The sequence below is a fragment of the Balaenoptera acutorostrata genome, chromosome 9 (genome assembly GCF_949987535.1).
Source record: "Balaenoptera acutorostrata chromosome 9, mBalAcu1.1, whole genome shotgun sequence".
NCBI classification, from domain to species: domain Eukaryota; kingdom Metazoa; phylum Chordata; class Mammalia; order Artiodactyla; family Balaenopteridae; genus Balaenoptera; species Balaenoptera acutorostrata.
This window is the reverse complement of record NC_080072.1, coordinates 27,097,896-27,115,177: the sequence shown is the minus strand read 5'-3', so window position 1 is coordinate 27,115,177 and position 17,282 is coordinate 27,097,896. Positions and strand designations below refer to the sequence as shown.

The 17,282-nt window shown below is 36.4% G+C and overlaps 1 protein-coding gene across 1 annotated transcript in view; it reads right to left on the bottom strand.

Moving 5' to 3' along the window:
- The window catches only part of CCDC73 (coiled-coil domain containing 73), a 153,701-nt gene that overhangs the window by 27,427 nt on the left and 108,992 nt on the right, over window positions 1-17,282 (bottom strand). The window contains exons 11-13 of the mRNA XM_028166209.2: window positions 15,231-15,362; window positions 14,654-14,713; window positions 13,178-13,261 (exon numbers count right to left, since the gene is read on the bottom strand). Of these exons, the coding sequence (XP_028022010.2) occupies window positions 13,178-13,261; window positions 14,654-14,713; window positions 15,231-15,362 (276 nt within the window). The remainder of the gene's footprint in view (window positions 1-13,177; window positions 13,262-14,653; window positions 14,714-15,230; window positions 15,363-17,282) is intronic.

Sequence of the window (17,282 nt, the reverse complement as noted above, 5' to 3'; positions counted from 1 at the left end):
ACAGGAAAAGTTTAACAAGGACCTAGAAGAACGAAAGAGCAAACAAACAATGATGAACAACACAATAAATGAAATTAAAAATTCTCTAGAAGGAATAATAGCAGAATAACTGAGGCAGAAGAACGGATAAGTGACCTGGAAGATAAAATAGTGGAAATAACTACCGCAGAGCAGAATAAAGAAAAAAGAATGAAAAGAATTGAGGACAGTCTCAGAGACCTCTGGGACAACATTAAATGCACCAACATTCAAATTATAGAGGTCCCAGAAGAAGAAGAGAAAAAAAAAGGGGCTGAGACAATATTTGAAGAGACTATAGTTGAAAACTTCCCTAATATGGGAAAGGAAATAGTCAATCAAGTCCAGGAAGTGCAGAGTCCCATACAGGATAAATCCAAGGAGAAACACACCAAGACACATATTAATCAAACTATCAAAAATTAAATACAAAGAATATTAAATATTAAATATGCTTTAATTAAATATTAAAAGCAGCAAGGGAAAAGCAACAAATAACATACAAGGGAATCCCCATAAGGTTAACAGCTGATCTTTCAGCAGAAACTCTGCAAGCCCGAAGGGAGTGGCAGGACATATGTAAAGTGATGAAGGGAAAAACCTACAACCAAGATTACTGTACCCAGCAAGGATCTCATTCAGATTAGGCAGAGAAATTAAAACTTTTACAGACAAGCAAAAGCTAAGAGAATTCAGCACCACCAAACCAGCTTTACAACAAATGCTAAAGGAACTTCCCTAGGCAGGAAACACAAGAGAAGGAAAAGACCTACAATAACAAACCCAAAACAATTCAGAAAACGGTAACAGGAACATACATATCAATAATTACCTTAAATGTAAATGGATTAAATGCTCCAACCAAAAGACATAGCCTGGCTGAATGGATACAAAAACAAGACCCATATATCTGTTGTCTACAAGAGACCCACTTCAGACCTAGGGACACATACAGACTGAAAGTGAGGGGATGGAAAAAGATACTCCATGCAAATGGAAATCAAAAGAAAGCTGGAGTAGCAATTCTCATATCAGACAAAATGGACTTTAAAATAAAGACTATTACAAGAGACAAGGAAGGACACTACATAATGATCAAGGGATCAATCCAAGAAGAAGATATAGCAATTGTAAATATTTATGCACCCAACATAGGAGTACCTCAATACATAAGGCAAATGCTAACAGCCATAAAAGGGGAAATCAACAGTAACACAACAATAGTAGGGGACTTTAACACCTCATTTTCACAAGTGGACAGATCATCCAAAATGAAAATAAATAAACACAAGCTTTAAATGATACATTAAACAAGATGGACTTAATTGATATTTATAGGACATTCCATCCAAAAACAACAGAATACACTTTCTTCTCAAGTGTTCATGGAACATTCTCCAGGATAGATCATATCTTGGGTCACAAATCAAGCCTTGGTAAATTTAAGAAAATTGAAATCATATCAAGTATCTTTTCCGATCACAATGCTATGAGACTAGACATGAATTACAGGAAAAAATCTGTAAAAAGTATAAACACATGGAGGCTAAACAACACATTACTAAATAACCAAGAGATCACTGAAGAAATCAGAGAGGAAATAAAAAAATACCTAGAAACAAATGACAATGAAAACATGACGACCCAAAACCTATGGGATGCAGAAAAAGCAGTTCTAAGAGGGAAGTTGATAGCAATACAATCCTACCTCAAGAAACAAGAAACATCTCAAATAAACAACCAACCTTACACCTAAAGCAATTAGACAAAGAAGAACCCAAAAAACCCAAAGTTAGCAGAAGGAAAGAAATCAGAAATAAATGAAAAAGAAATGAAGGAAACAATAGCAAAGATCAATAAAACTAAAAGCTGGTTCTTTGAGAAGATAAACAAAATTGATAAACCATTAGCCAGACTCATCAAGAAAAAGAGGGAGAAGACTCAAATCAATAGAATTAGAAACGAAAAAGGAGAAGTAACAACTGACACTGAAGAAATACAAAGGATCATGAGAGATTACTACAAGCAACTCTATGCCAAGAAAATGGACAACCTGGAAGAAATGGACAAATTCTTAGAAAAGCACAACCTCCTGAGACTGAATCAGGAAGAAATAGAAAATATAAACAGACCAATCGCAAGCACTGAAATTGAGACTGTAATTAAAAATCTTCCAACAAACAAAAGCTCAGGAACAGATGCCTTCACAAGTGAATTCTATCAAACATTTAGAGAAGAGCTAACACCTACCCTTCTCAAACTCTTCCAAAATACAGCAGAGGGAGGAACACTCCCAAACTCATTCTATGAGGCCACCATCACCTTGATACCAAAACCAGACAAAGATGTCACAAAAAAAGAAAACTACAGGCCAATATCACTGATGAACATAGATGCAAAAATCCTCAACAAAATACTAGCAAACAGAATCCAACAGCACATTAAAAGGCTCATACACCATGATCAAGTGGGGTTTATCCCATGAATACAAGGATTCTTCAATATATGCAAATCAATCAATGTGATACACCATATGAACAAACTGACAGATAAAAACCATATGATCATCTTAATAGATGCAGAAAAAGCTTTCAACAAAATTCAACACCGATTTATGATAAAATCCCTCCAGAAAGTAGGCATAGACGGAACTTACCTCAACATAATAAAGGCCATATATGACAAACCCACAGCCAACATTGTTCTCAATGGTGAAAAACTGAAACCATTTCCTCTAAGTTCAGGCACAAGACAAGGTTGTCCACTCTCACCACTATTATTCAACATAGTTTTGGAAGTTTAGCCACAGTAATCAGAGAAGAAAAAGAAATAAAAGGAATCCAAATCAGAAAGAAGTAAAGCTGTCACTGTTTGCAAATGACATGATACTATACGTAGAGAATCCTAAAGATGCTACCAAAAAACTACTAGAGCTAATCAATGAATTTGGTAAAGTAGCAGGATACAAAATTAATGCACAGAAATCTCTTGCATTCCTATACACTAATGATGAAAAATCTGAAAGAGAAATTAAGGAAACACTCTCATTTACCATTGCAACAAAAAGAATAAAATACCTAGGAATAAACCTACCTAAGGAGACAAAAGACCTGTATGCAGAAAACTATAAGACACTGATGAAAGAAATTAAAGATGATACAAACAGATGGAGAAATATACCATGTTCTTGGATTGGAAGAATCAACATTGTGAAAATGACTATACTACCCAAAGCAATCTACAGATTCAATGCAATCCCTATCAAACTACCAATGGCATTTTTCACAGAACTAGAACAAAAAATTTCATTATTTGTATGGAAACACAAAAGACCCCGAGTAGCCAAAGCAATCTTGAGAAAGAAAAACGGAGCTGGAGGAATCAGGCTCCCTGATTTCAGACTATACTACAAAGCTACAGTAACCAAGACAGTATGGTACTGGCACAAAACAGAATATAGATCAATGGAACAGGAGAGAAAGTCCAGAGATAAACCCACGCATATATGGTCACCTTAACTTTGATAAAGGAGGCAAGAATATACAATGGAGAAAAGACAGCCTCTTCAATACGTGGTGCTGGGAAAACTGGACAGCTCCATGTAAAAGAATGAAATTAGAACACTCCCTAACACCATACACAAAAAATAAACTCAAAATGGATTAAAGACCTAAATGTAAGGCCAGACACTATAAAACTCTTAGAGGAAAACACAGGCAGAAAACTCTAAGACATAAATCATCCTTTTTGACCCACCTCCAAGAGAAATGGAAATAAAAACAAAAATAAACAGATGGGACCTAATGAAACTTAAAAGCTTTTGTACAGCAAAGGAAAGCATAAACAAGACGAAAAGACAGCCCTCAGAATGGGAGAAAATATTTGCAAATGAAGCAACTGACAAAGGATTAATCTCCAAAATTTACAAGCAGCTCATGCAGCTCAATATCAAAAAAACAAACATCCCAATCCAAAAATGGGCAGAAGACCTAAATAGACATTTCTCCAAAGAAGATATACAGATTGCCAACAAACACATGAAAGAATGCTTGACATCACTAATGATTAGAGAAATGCAAATCAAAACTACAATGAGATATCACCTCACACCAGTCAGAATGGCCATCATCAAAAAATCTACAAACAATAAATGCTGGAGAGGGTGTGGAAAAAAGGGAACCCTCTGGCACTGTTGGTGGGAATGTAAATTGATACAGCTACTATGGAGAACAGTATGGAGGTTCCTTAAAAAACTAAAAATAGAACTACCATATGACCCAGCAATCCCACTACTGGGCATACACCCTGAGAAAACCATAATTCATAAAGAGTCATGTACCACAATGTTCACTGCAGTTCTATTTACAATAACCAGAATGAGGAAGTAACCTAAGCATCCATCGAAAGATGAATGGATAAAGAAGATGTGGCACATATATACAATGGAATATTACTCAGCCATAAAAAGAAACAGAATTGAGTTATTTGTAGTGAGGTGGATGGACCTAGAGTCTGTCATAAAGAGTGAAGTGAGTCAGAAAGAGAAAAACAAATACTGTATGCTAACACATATATATGGAATCTAAAAAAAAAAAAGTGGCTCTGAAGAACCTAGGGGCAGGACAGAAATAGACGCAGATGTAGAGAATGGACTTGAGGACATGGGGAGGGGGAAGGGTAAGCTGGGACGAAGTGAGAGAGTGGTGTGGACATATATACACTACCAAATGTAAAATAGATAGCTAGTGGTAAGTAGCCGCATAGCACAGGGAGATCAGCTCAGTGCTTTGTGACCACCTAGAGGGGTGCGATAGGGAGGGTGGGAGGCAGATGCAAGAGGGAGGAGATATGAGGATATATGTATATGTATAGCTAATTCACTTTGTTATACAGCAGAAACTAACAAACCATTGTAAAGCAATTATACTCCAATAAAGATGTTAAAAAAAATAATAATAATGGGGCCTATTCTGCAAAAGGCCATCCAGCAAGTCACTCAGAATTGCATGATAGGTCCCCTCAAATGGGAACTCAACATAGAGGAACTTGCCCCACTGAGGAGTGGCAAATAGACTACTCAAATTCCCCGAGCCCCAGGAAATTTTAAATCCGTGTTAGTGTTTGTATCTTTTTCGGGATGGGTGAAAGCATATCCCACCTGGACAGAAAAAAATCTCTGAAGTAGTTAAAGCCCTCCTTATGGAAATCACTGCCTAATTTGGATCGTCTAACACCCTTCACAGTGACAATGGACTGGCTGCTGTCTCTAGCATAATCCAACAAGTGTCTAAAGCATTGTGTATTGATTAGAAACTACATTCATCCTGAGACCACAATCAACAGGAAAAGGTGAGAAAATGAATCATGCATTTAAAAAAAGAGCAAAGATGAATCATACATTTAAAAAAAGAGCAATGCTAAAGTATGTCAAGACTAACTTCACTTGGGATAAGGCCTTGCCAGTTGCCCTGCTATGGATTAGAGTGGATTCCAGAAGCAAGCTTAAATTAAGCCCCTTTGAAATTTTGTGTGGCAGGCTTTTCCAGGTGTCTACCCAGGCAGGAGAATCCAGTGACGTTTTAAAAGGACCTACTACTGCTAATTATGTCAAAATTATAGCCACTATACCAACCTCTGTTTATAAGTGTGCTTCCAATAGGTCTGCCTATCCACCTGAAGTACCCCTGGACCCTATTCAACCCAAAGACCTCATCCTCCTCAAAAGCTGGAAAGAGCAAGGACATGACCATCAGTTGGCTGTGCAGTGGACAGGATGGGGCCATATGACGTCTTGCTAACCACGCAGTTATGAGTGAAAGCAGCTGGGGTTAAGCCATGGATTCACCACACCCGTGAAGGCTGCACCCACAACGTCAAAGCACCAAGGAGAGTCTCTAAGCTAGAGAAAACTATAGTAGACAGTGGACTTGTGATCTGAAGATTTAAGATTTCTGTTCAAATAAAGATAAGTAATAAAAGCAAAAAATATATAAATAGATAAATAAATAAAATAAAATAAAGGCTTCATAGTATTCCATCTATTTAGAGTTCTCAATTACTATACAGATTATCAATATGCAAGGACATAATTATGCAAAGTTATGGAAACATCTAAAAAAAGCATTTTGCAATTTTAACATGAAGATTCTCCTCTAGCTCATAAAGAACTATGCACTTTGAGAGCACTCAATGAATACCTATTTTGACTGCCTCTACTTTAGGACAATGCAAATATTTTTATAGAAGTCATGATTTCATCTTAATTTATAGGTACATATTATAATAACAGGGCAGTCTCTGAATATTTACAATGGTATGTATTTAATAGATGCTTAGTACTTCAACATTGTAATAAATATTTAAATCCGTGTTAGTGTTTGTATCTTTTTCGGGATGGGTGAAAGCATATTCCACCTGGACAGAAAAAAATCTCTGAAGTAGTTAAAGCCCTCCTTATGTTATTATAAGTATTTATATTAATGTTATTATAGTGCTATTATAGTATTTATATTAATAACACTGTATTTTAAGATGGACAAATCAAAGTTTAGAGGAGACATGGGAGAGTATACCAGACTCTATCCTAGTAATAATAAATGACCAAGAGCATTATGTTCTTAAAAAGTATATTATATTAATATATATCAATCATTTCCTGTCCCTACCTATACCCCCATCTAAAAGAAACTGCCAGGTTTTCTCTCAGTTTCCATGTTTTGGAGACATTCCATCCTTCCCTTAGAATTTGGACCAACTGCTCTTTCATTCTGCTACGCTGATCAGGTAATCTCTGAAAATTTCCTTTTTTCTTCTGTGATGGGTCTCCTGTTTCCTAGATCCCATGATTTCCTCTTGGTTTACTCCCTTGTCTTGATAAAGCAACCTTTCTACTACTTCTTGATAAAGGAGGCAGATATGGTACATTTTTTGAGACCCTGCTTGTCTGAAAATATGTTTATTTTACCAATACTTAACAACTTCTTTGGCTAAATACCATACAATTCTGCTTTGGAACCTTTGAAGGCATGGTTCTGTTATCTTCTACCTCCAGTGCTGCCAATGAAAAGTCTGAAGTCATTATGTTGCCATTCTCATTTTGGATCCTTCCTATGTGACCTACTTTTTTTTCTCCCACCGAGAGTTTTATAATCTTCTCTTTAAGTGTAGTATGAAATTTCATAATGATATGCATTGGGGTTAGGCAAAACAAACTCAGATCCTTCAGTTATGGGTTACTTTCTTGCATTATTTCTTTGGTCATTTGCTCTCCTTCCATCTTCTCTGTTCTCTCTGAAACTCACCAGACCTCTTGAACTGACCCCTCATTTTCTTCCTTTCCTATTTTCCATCTTCTTGTCTTTTGGTTCTACTTTCTCAGATCATCTCGATATTATCTTCCAACCTTTCCACTGTACTTTTTCATGTCTACTAATATATTTATTTTAAGGGTTCTCTTTTATTCTAGGAATGTTTCTTTTTTTAGACTCAATTACTGTTTTGTGGATTAATAAATACATTTCTCTTAACTGAGTATAATTTCTTAGCTTCTCCAAGTTTTTTTTCATTACCCTGTTTGTTTTGTTTTTCACATTGGAGACTTTCTTCAAATATCCAGTGATCCTTAACTGCTTGTTCATATTTAACAATGAAATATTAAAAAGCTGGCTGAAAGCTTTGTCAACTACAAAGTTTTGTCACTATAGTGGTGGGCTTCACTGTGCACTGATCTGGCTGAGCTGTTTCATCGGGAGAGCTTAACTGCAGCAGCTATAGTCTCTTCTCTTGAGCAGGTTAGTTGCCCCATAATGGAATCTTTCATTCTGCTGCCTGGATGTAACAAGGTTAACTGTCCTCTTAAGGACTAGGCTGGGAGACTTCAGAATTCAGTATTTAGACTTCCCAAACTGTTTTCAATATGATACTCTTAGTACTGTGCTGGTAAATTGGGTCTCAAAAAAAAAAAAAAAAAAAAAAAAAGCCTGATTTGCAGCACTTGCCAATTTCATTAGTGTTAAAAACCCCACCATGGTCAACTCAAGCTACCACTCATTTAAACCAGCTTACAAAATGACAACAGCTCTAACAACTAGCTCTCCCTGGTACCAGTTGCCTCTAGCACTCTACTGAATCTCCCCAACCTCAGTTGCTCCTCAAACTCTCCAACGTAATTCTCCAATCTTCTGCCAAACAGAAGACAGAGAGTGCCTATTTGTGCAGGGTAGGGGAAAGAATCTGGATATGCAACAGCTTCCTATATAGACCTTCTAGTTTTTGGCTTCAATTGTGCACCTTACTTCTAGAGGCACATGATGCTTGCAATTCCTGATTATTTCTGTATCTTCAACTTGGGTTTCTACTTTCTCTCATTTGCTAAGTAAATTACTAATTTTCCATATGGCTCCCACTTTTAAAACTTAATTTTTAATGTTTCTTCTCCCTATTTCCTCATCCTTGTGGATTTATTAATGTCATTTATTGCAGTTTCAGAAAGAAATAGAAGGGAATGTGTAGGTTCAATCCGATATGTTTAACCAGAAGCCCTGACCTAGCAATATCTGAACTTGCAAAGAGTCTGAATTTACTCATTGTTAATCATTCATTAATTTAATAAGATTTAATGAGCTCCTACTATGTGGCAGATACTCTTTTGGGCTTTTATTAGTGAAAATGTTACTCTTTTTATGGAATTTACAGTCTACCAGGAAGTTATTAGCTATTATTTGCATCTGGATTAACAAGCCTGAAAACCCTCTCTGAAAAAATGTATATTGTGGAAAATCAAAATAAAACCACCTGTTAATGCTTTAATATACCAAAAATTAAGTAAATTATTCTGGTTAATACTATGTTAACACTATGACTATAGGAGTAAACTAAATAAATAAATTATTCTTCCCAACACTATGATAATAGCAGCATAACTATACTTTTATCTGGACTAAACTATGATTAAATCATAGTAGAAAATATTCTCTATCATGAGAATTTAGGTCTCTATGCTCCAAATTGTACTTAAAAAAAAAATAAGACAGATGATAGCATGATTGCAGAGCACTGAAAAACAGTAGGCCATTATGAAGAGTAATGATCCCTTTTAGTACAGGTGGAATTAGAATGCTCCTCGGGAAAACACTTGAGATATCTATGCAGCATAATCCTCAGCAACAGTTCAACATTAATATTTTGTTATACTATATATCAGCGGTTCTCCAACACCAGTCTGTAAACAAGTACTGATCCATGACAAAAATCTCACTAGTCCATGGCAAAAAATGTCAATATAAAGTCATCAAATGTGTTCTCTTGTAAAGGACTGTCCTTTATCTGATATTACATCCTTAATATACTTTTGGTGTTAAAACGTTATCTTTTATAAAATGAAAGTGATGATAGATGGTATTGTTTGTTTTTTAATACCCTTATCTGTTAAAAAGCTGACAATTCTATCCTGTTCTTGCTAATACTTTGTTTGAAATTTTACTATATGAAATCTAGTTTCTCCATGTACTATCACGGCTCAGGCAATAATGGGGCTAGTAAAAGAGAGAGGCATTTGGATTATCTAAAATATTGGCAGTTACAGTTAAAAGATCCTGGACCATAGTTACCTTCATCATTAACTCAAAGAAACACATGACTACATATATTTATGACTACTGTAGGCCCTATAGAATTCAACAATACATAAACATTGGATTTAGAGCCAATGAAGGGCAATTTGAAAGTTGTAGTCTTTGTATAACTGATGTAACAAGAATGGCAGTTCTCACAGATCTAGGAAGAAATATCTTAACAATGTAATGTTGTAGAAATAGTGCTGAAGTAGAATCAAGACAAATATTTAATTCTGGTTTTGCCACTAATTATAGGGCCTTGAACTACACTGCTTACATTTAGTGGATCTCTATTTCATCACAAAATGAAATGGCTGGACTGGCTAATCTCTAACATTTTGATCATCCTAAAAATCTATGCATCAACTCCTTTAAATGGATTGAAAGTTATCAGACAATCCTGATAACTGCTACTCATCAATAATTTGGATAAATTATATCATATGTTTCTTGAGAGAAGGTTCAACACCTTAGGGAAACAGTCCCAGTTATGCATCTATAGGGTGGGTAGAAGAGGTGAAGGGGGAGATACTTCCTGATAACTGGACTTTAAGAGAAATTTTTTTAAACTAATCTTTTATTGGAGTAGGTGAAAGCATTAAAAGAAGGGAGAGATTTGGCTCTAGCATACCTTTTCCCTCTCCCTAGTACTGGGGGGCAGGCAAAAGAAAAGAGGAAGGCAAACCTCTCTTTACATGACTAGTTATAGAACATCAATGGTAAGAAGATAAGTGTTTCATTGCTCAGGTTAAGTTTGGTTTCATTCAATGATGATAGACTCAGCATAATTTCTGGGGCCGGGTGCCAGAAATTAAAGACACTTAGATACAAAACTTTTTCTTTTCTTCGTGGTTCCTCCCTCCCTCTCTCTTTCTCTCTCTCCCCCTCTCTTTTTTTCTTCCTATCCACCTACCATGGTGCTTTTTATTTTCTACTTAATGTTATGGTCCCCTGGGATACTCACAGGCCAAAGGCAGACCCTCACAGATGCCTAAGGGCCTCACCACATGACTCAGCACTGGGTTCTACCTCCTGCAAGCTGCTAGACCCATGTATTATGTCCTGGCTGAAGTTGGTGAAGTCAGTCTCTCCATCCCATGGGTCCTCTGCCCCAACCTATGGCAGGTGGGTAACCTCTAAAGGATTGCAACTGCCAGGCAGGGATGCAACTCAGTACCTGGACTGGGGACTCACTCCCTGCCAAGGCACCTACCTAATGTGCTGGGGCATTGCCAACCTGGGACAGAGGATGCTGCAGGGCACATGTACTCAGCTCAGACCCTCCCTGCTACATCTAGGCCTCCACCTGTGTTAAAGGGCAGCAAGAGAACACAGGCCTCTACCCACCAATGTGACCCAGTCGACTCACAGCAGTGGCAAGACAGGAGCAGGGAGGCTAAGGCTGTGCCAGGCCGAGGGCACCAAAGGGTAAAAGAGTCAGCAGCCAAGAATGGTTCCTGGTAGCCAGTAGGAGGCAGGAGAATGCCGGAGCTGAGGCTTCAAGCCCCAGTGCATGCTCCATTTTCTCATCAGACTTAATTTACAAAACATATATTCAAATATAAAAATTTAAAAAGGGGCTTCCCTGGTGGTGCAGTGGTTAAGAATCTGCCTGCTGATTCAGGGGACATGGGTTTGAGCCCTGGTCCGGGAAGATCCCACATGCTGTGGAGCAACTAAGCCTGTGCGCCACAACTACTGAGCCTGCACTCTAGAGCCCGCGAGCCACAACTACTGAGCCCACGTGCCACAACTACTGAAACCCACGCACCTAGAGCCCGTGCTCCACAACAAGAGAAGCCACCGCAATGAGGAGCCCGCACACCGCAACGAAGAGTAGCCCCCACTTGCCGCAACTAGAGAAAGCCCGCGTGCAGCAACGAAGACCCAACACAGCCAAAAATAAATTAAATAAATAAATAAATTTTTTAAAAAATGTTAAGACAGTGACAACAGAATATTAAAACTGAAACTCAAGGCTCCTCTGGGCTTTATGCAACTGTACTGGTTACATTCCCATGAAGCTGGCCCAGGCCTCTGCTGAGAGTGGTCTTTTTGTGGGAGGTGAATGTACTTTTCTTGGGAAATGTTCAGCTTCACCCTTCATTACCAAGAATCCCTTCAGAGGTGCACAAATATTTTCCACTGGCCACCCCAGTGGAACATGTCCCTAACGCCTTCTCTTGAGTTGGACATCCCATCACTTGGCAGTTCCTGCTCTTCCACTAACCTCCACATACCTTCACGTGGAGCCAAGGAACCACCATGTTCTCAATTCTGCACGCTTCCAGGGCCATATAGCATTAGAACAAGCACAATACACACTTCAAGCTCCACTGGAACAGATTACTCCAAAAACTTTCCTCCTTGAAATTTCTAGACTAGCACTGGGCATCAGTCTATATGTTCTTGGTATACACTTACACACTTCAAGAAACATAGGCCAAGTTCTCCCACATGAACTTATCACATTTTACTGGCAACACCACAGTGGACCTTCAGGTTTCAATAGCATCTCAAGCATCCATCTAAAAAACAAGATGGCAGTTTCCCCTTTTTGTACCCCAATTTTTACACGATTTTCCTGTAGACTCCTTCACTTAGATTCATGAGGGGAAGTGCATCTCCCTCTACTAGGGATGTAAGAGAAAAATCTCTCTTAATGAACCTTCACTCCCAAAACATCAGTGGCCATAACTTCTTCCCCTCCGCAATCATTTTCGTATATATACTGGGAAGAGGATGATGGGGTGATTGTTATGGTAATAGGGCCAGTTCTATCATGTTCCTGTGAAGAGGGAGCTGCCCTCCCTCCATTTCTGTGAGGTCACGGATTCCTCTCCTAGAATGTGGTGACACTTGTCACCTTTTATTTTCAGTTTTGGATCTTGGCCACAATTCTAAGACACAGAAAAAAAAAACACAAACCCATCCAATCTGCTACAAAATTAAATCAGTTACTTGATAAAACTGAACATTTAACTAGCAACTTAAATGTTAAAATAAAACATGCTCGGGGCTTCCCTGGTGGCGCAGTGGTTGAGAATCTGCCTGCCAATGCAGGGGACACGGGTTCGAGCCCTGGTCTGGGAAGATCCCACATGCCGCGGAGCAACTGGGCCCGTGAGCCACAACTACTGAGCCTGCGGGTCTGGAGCCTGTGCTCCGCAACAAGAGAGGCCGTGATAGTGAGAGGCCCGCGGACCGCGATGAAGAGTGGCCCCCGCTTGCCGCAACTAGAGAAAGCCCTCGCACAGAAACGAAGACCCAACACTGCCATAAATAAATAAATAAACAAATACTTTAAAAAAAAATGCTGGGGAAAAAATAAATAAATAAAATAAAATAAATGTTCATTATTTTGGACATTGATAACAAGCTGATGAAGGAGGCCAATATTTTACCCTTAAAATTCAAAATGATCTCAGATAAAGTTGGACAGACGAATGCAACTAAACAGGTAAAACTCATTAGATGAAAACATACTAATATATATATATAAAATCAGGATATGTATATATATCCTGATTATTTTCTTTTAGCACCTTCAATTCTTCTTCCATTTTAGTATTAGCTTGAGTCTGTTGCTGAAGTAACTGCTGCAATTGTTGGAAAGAAATGATGATGCCCTATAAAAAAGTATAAATATGACATATTAATTGAAAAAGTTTTAAGGCAGTAGGTATGTTTCTAAACTCATTCTTAAAAATATATTTTCTAGTTTCTTAACTTATTATCTTTACAGTTTAATTTCAATGCCATAATAAACAATATACTGAAATAAACTAATGGTATATTTTATTAATTTAATATTTAACATAATTTGTATTACATGATTTCTTACAAAGTATTATTTCTAAGAGTTCCTCAAATAATTAACAAAGTTTTTGAAATGGACCACAAATTCTGTGACACTACTGAAAAATGTAAAGAATTCAAAACTAAAACTTTTGTTGGTTTTCCCCCCAAATGGTAAATATTATCACTACTAAAATATATCACTGCTGGTGGGCTAGGATGGCATGGCATGCATTCAGAATCAAACAGAGGAAAAGCAGAAGAGAAAAAAAAGAAGCAGGAGAAATTTTCTTTCACATATCTTTTTTTAGAATAGAATAAGTATAAATATCAAATAAATGCCAATGAGAGTATAATGTCCTGCAAATGCATGCTCTAAGCATACACACATTTCAATAATTATCTGCTAGTGGTCCAAACTAAGGAAAAAACTAATTTATTTTTATTCTTTTTATCTTATTTATTTATAACATATTTTAATTTAATTTTTTTCCAGCTTTATTGAGATATAATTGCCATATAATGTGTAAGCTTACGGTGTACAACGTGATGATTTGATACACATATTTATTGTGATATAATTAACACAATAAGGTTAAAATCTCTATCACCACACATAATCACCAAGTTTTTTGTATGTGGTGAGAACATTTAAGACTCGCCATATAAAATAAGTAAGCTACAAGGATATATTGTACAGCACAGGGAATATAGTCAATATTTTATAATAACTTTAAATGGAGTATAATCTATAACAATTCTGAATCACTATGTTGTACACTTGAAACTAATATAACATTGTAAATCAACTACACCTCAACTAACTAAATAAATACTTTTAAAATAATATGTTTTCGGAGTCTCATAAAAAAAAAATCTACTCTCTTAGCAACTCTCAAATATATGATACAGTATTGTTAACTAAAGTCATCATGCTATACATTCCATCCCCAGAACTAACTCATCTTACAACTGGAAGTTTGTACCTTTTGATGAACATCTCCCCATTTCTCCTCTGATTTATTTTTTAATGGGAGTATAGGTGAGACCTGGTTAAAAAAGGTACACATGTATCCATTCAATACACACCAACTGAGTGCTTACTATGTGCTAGGAATTGACCTAGGCATGATTCCATTTGTTACTTAACTTAGTTTATTTCCCACATTGTATTTGGTTTTTAAAATATTTACTGGCTTCCAAATTATCTTATGATTGCTTGCCTGTTTTTCTTCTTGAATATGGGTAATCTCTTCATTAATCTTCTTATTTAATTCCAATTCCTAAAAAATGTGAATAATTTTAAAGTTATGATACAAAATTCAGCAAATTATACATTCAACCCAGTGCTTAACAAATTTGGGAGTGTGATGACCTATTATTACTCCAGAGAACCAATGTTTGTTTACTGTTGAAGCAGTGACTCTAGTGAACTGAAGGTGGTGTTAGATACCCAGTACAGGCTGGTGCAAACTTATAAACATTAATGTTAGAAACTACAGAATTTCTCATCTCCAAAAGCTTTCCTGAGGATACCATTATACCAGAAGATTACCTGATACCATATTAAAGTGAAAATAAAGTGGTTATAGCTAAATTTTATTATCCTAAAGTTTTGTTGATAATGCCAAAAATTATCTAGCAATTTTTAAAAAATTTGTAAAATCTTTACTATGTATATTAACTCTACAAAGAAGGAACGTTTTTGTATTATAATCTTCTTGTTTATATATCTCATAAATTTTCATATATTTTACAAAAATGTTCATTTTATAAACATGAACATATTTAATTAAATACCATTTTGAGTCTTTCTTGAAGTTCTTGAAATTTTTGTTCTTTAATTGTTAAATTGATGTTTTCTTCTCCCATCTTATGTTGTTGACATGTGACCTTGGTCTTTATCAAGTCTGAGGTTACTTTTTTAAGTTCCTTAACATGAGAAACATCAAACAGAGAATTCAGGACACATGTTTCATCAAAGCAAGGCACTTTTCTGACAGTTTTAAAGTTCATTTTAAACCTATCACTATAATTTGCTATATTTCATATATTAAGATACTACTACTTGCCCATCAAGGTCCTTTTTCCCTAGTTTCCTTGCAAGATAATTAGCCAATGCTATTTGTAGTTACGGAATAGGCAAACGCAATGACACAAAGATAGAATGCATGATCTTTGTTCTTAAAAATAATACACTAACTAAATGAACTAACCAACCAGAAGCAGGGTGTTTTCACTGATGACTTATTCAACAAAAATCTTTTAAGATAAAAACATGATATAAAAGATTATCAATTCCCAAGTTATTAGCAGCTAATAAGAAAAATTTATGTAAGAAATAATTATAACGTGATGAGTGCTATAATACAGGAAGGAATGTATAGAAGTATAAAGAATGAAACAGTTTGGTTGAGGGCATCAAGAAGGCATTACACAGGAAAGTGGTATTTGAACTGAGTCTCTAAAGATAAATTTTTGAAGAGGACAAAAAAATGAGTAGATATTCCAGGCAAAAAGATTCAGAAAGGTACAGAAACATGAAAGAGCATATTTTTCAGGGAAACAGAACTCATATGATATGGTTGGAGCTAATTTGTTATGGGTAAGGGGGAGGAGTAGAGTACTGGTAGTTGTGACTAGAAGTTTGGCAAAATTCAAATATTGAAAGATTTGTAGGCCAAGCTAAAGAGTTTTAATTTTATCCTATAGACAATGAGGAATTAACCACTGAAGGATTTTGAATAAGAGAATGACATAACAAGATATGCATTTTAGAAAAATAACTCTGGCATCACTGTAGAGGATAGACTTGAAGGGGATACAAAAGAAGTCTTCACTGTGAAGTTTTATGTCCAGAGTTTAACAGATACATCCAAACACATTTAAATCCCGAAACACCAGCTTCTGAATGGTGTGTACTTCATTGTACTGCTGTTCTGTGTATAGACTATATTAAATACTCAAGGATGTGATTTTCACATTCCTGATTACACAGCACCTGAACTCCCTTTGAATTTTGAAGGCCCACTAGAGAAGCCGGAGATGCCAAATACTAGCTTTATAAGCATGACACCAGGCTCTGCTAATCAGAAGCACCTGTCTTGGATATTGGATCAGGAACTAGTAACACAAGAAAAAGAACTGCTGCAAACCTTTCTGTTGGTACATAGCAGGGGCTGTGCTAGTAACTTCAACCTTCCATGGACAACAGTGACACTGCTGTAGCAGTAGCAGTATCTACTATGGTCAACAGTGATGGTACAAGCTGCAGTGTACAACAACTTAGTAGTGGAAGTTGGTTATATACCTTCTTTTGTTTATGACAGTTTTCCAAGTCTGAGATGACCAACATGCAAATTCCTTTGCTGAAAAAAATCATCTTACAATTAAGAATCTTGATTAATACACTTCAATTTTTTAAAGGTTGTATTTAAGAACCGAAGTTGGTTCATTAGTGTGGTGAGATTACAGGAAATTTTTATTTTCTTCATTTTGCTGTTAGGTGTTTTCTCTTTTTTTCTAAAACAAACACATATTTCTCATGTGTCAGTTTTTAAATAGTATGTAAAGCTATGGAAACAGGTGCAGTCACTTAGTTATTAGTTAGAGGAAAGATGATGACAAATGACTGAGTCTTAAAGAACTCCAAGATTCATGGATTAAAGAAGCTGCTAATACAGAAGGCTGAGAAATACAGTCAACTGAGGCAGAAAGAAAACCAAGAGAATGTGGTATCAAGGAAGCTGAAAAAGGAATGGCAGAAAACAGGGCTGTCAAGACCTCCAGAGTTCTACATGTTATAACCTCAGCCACCTAGAGGGAAACTTGCCTGATTGATTACCTTTTAAC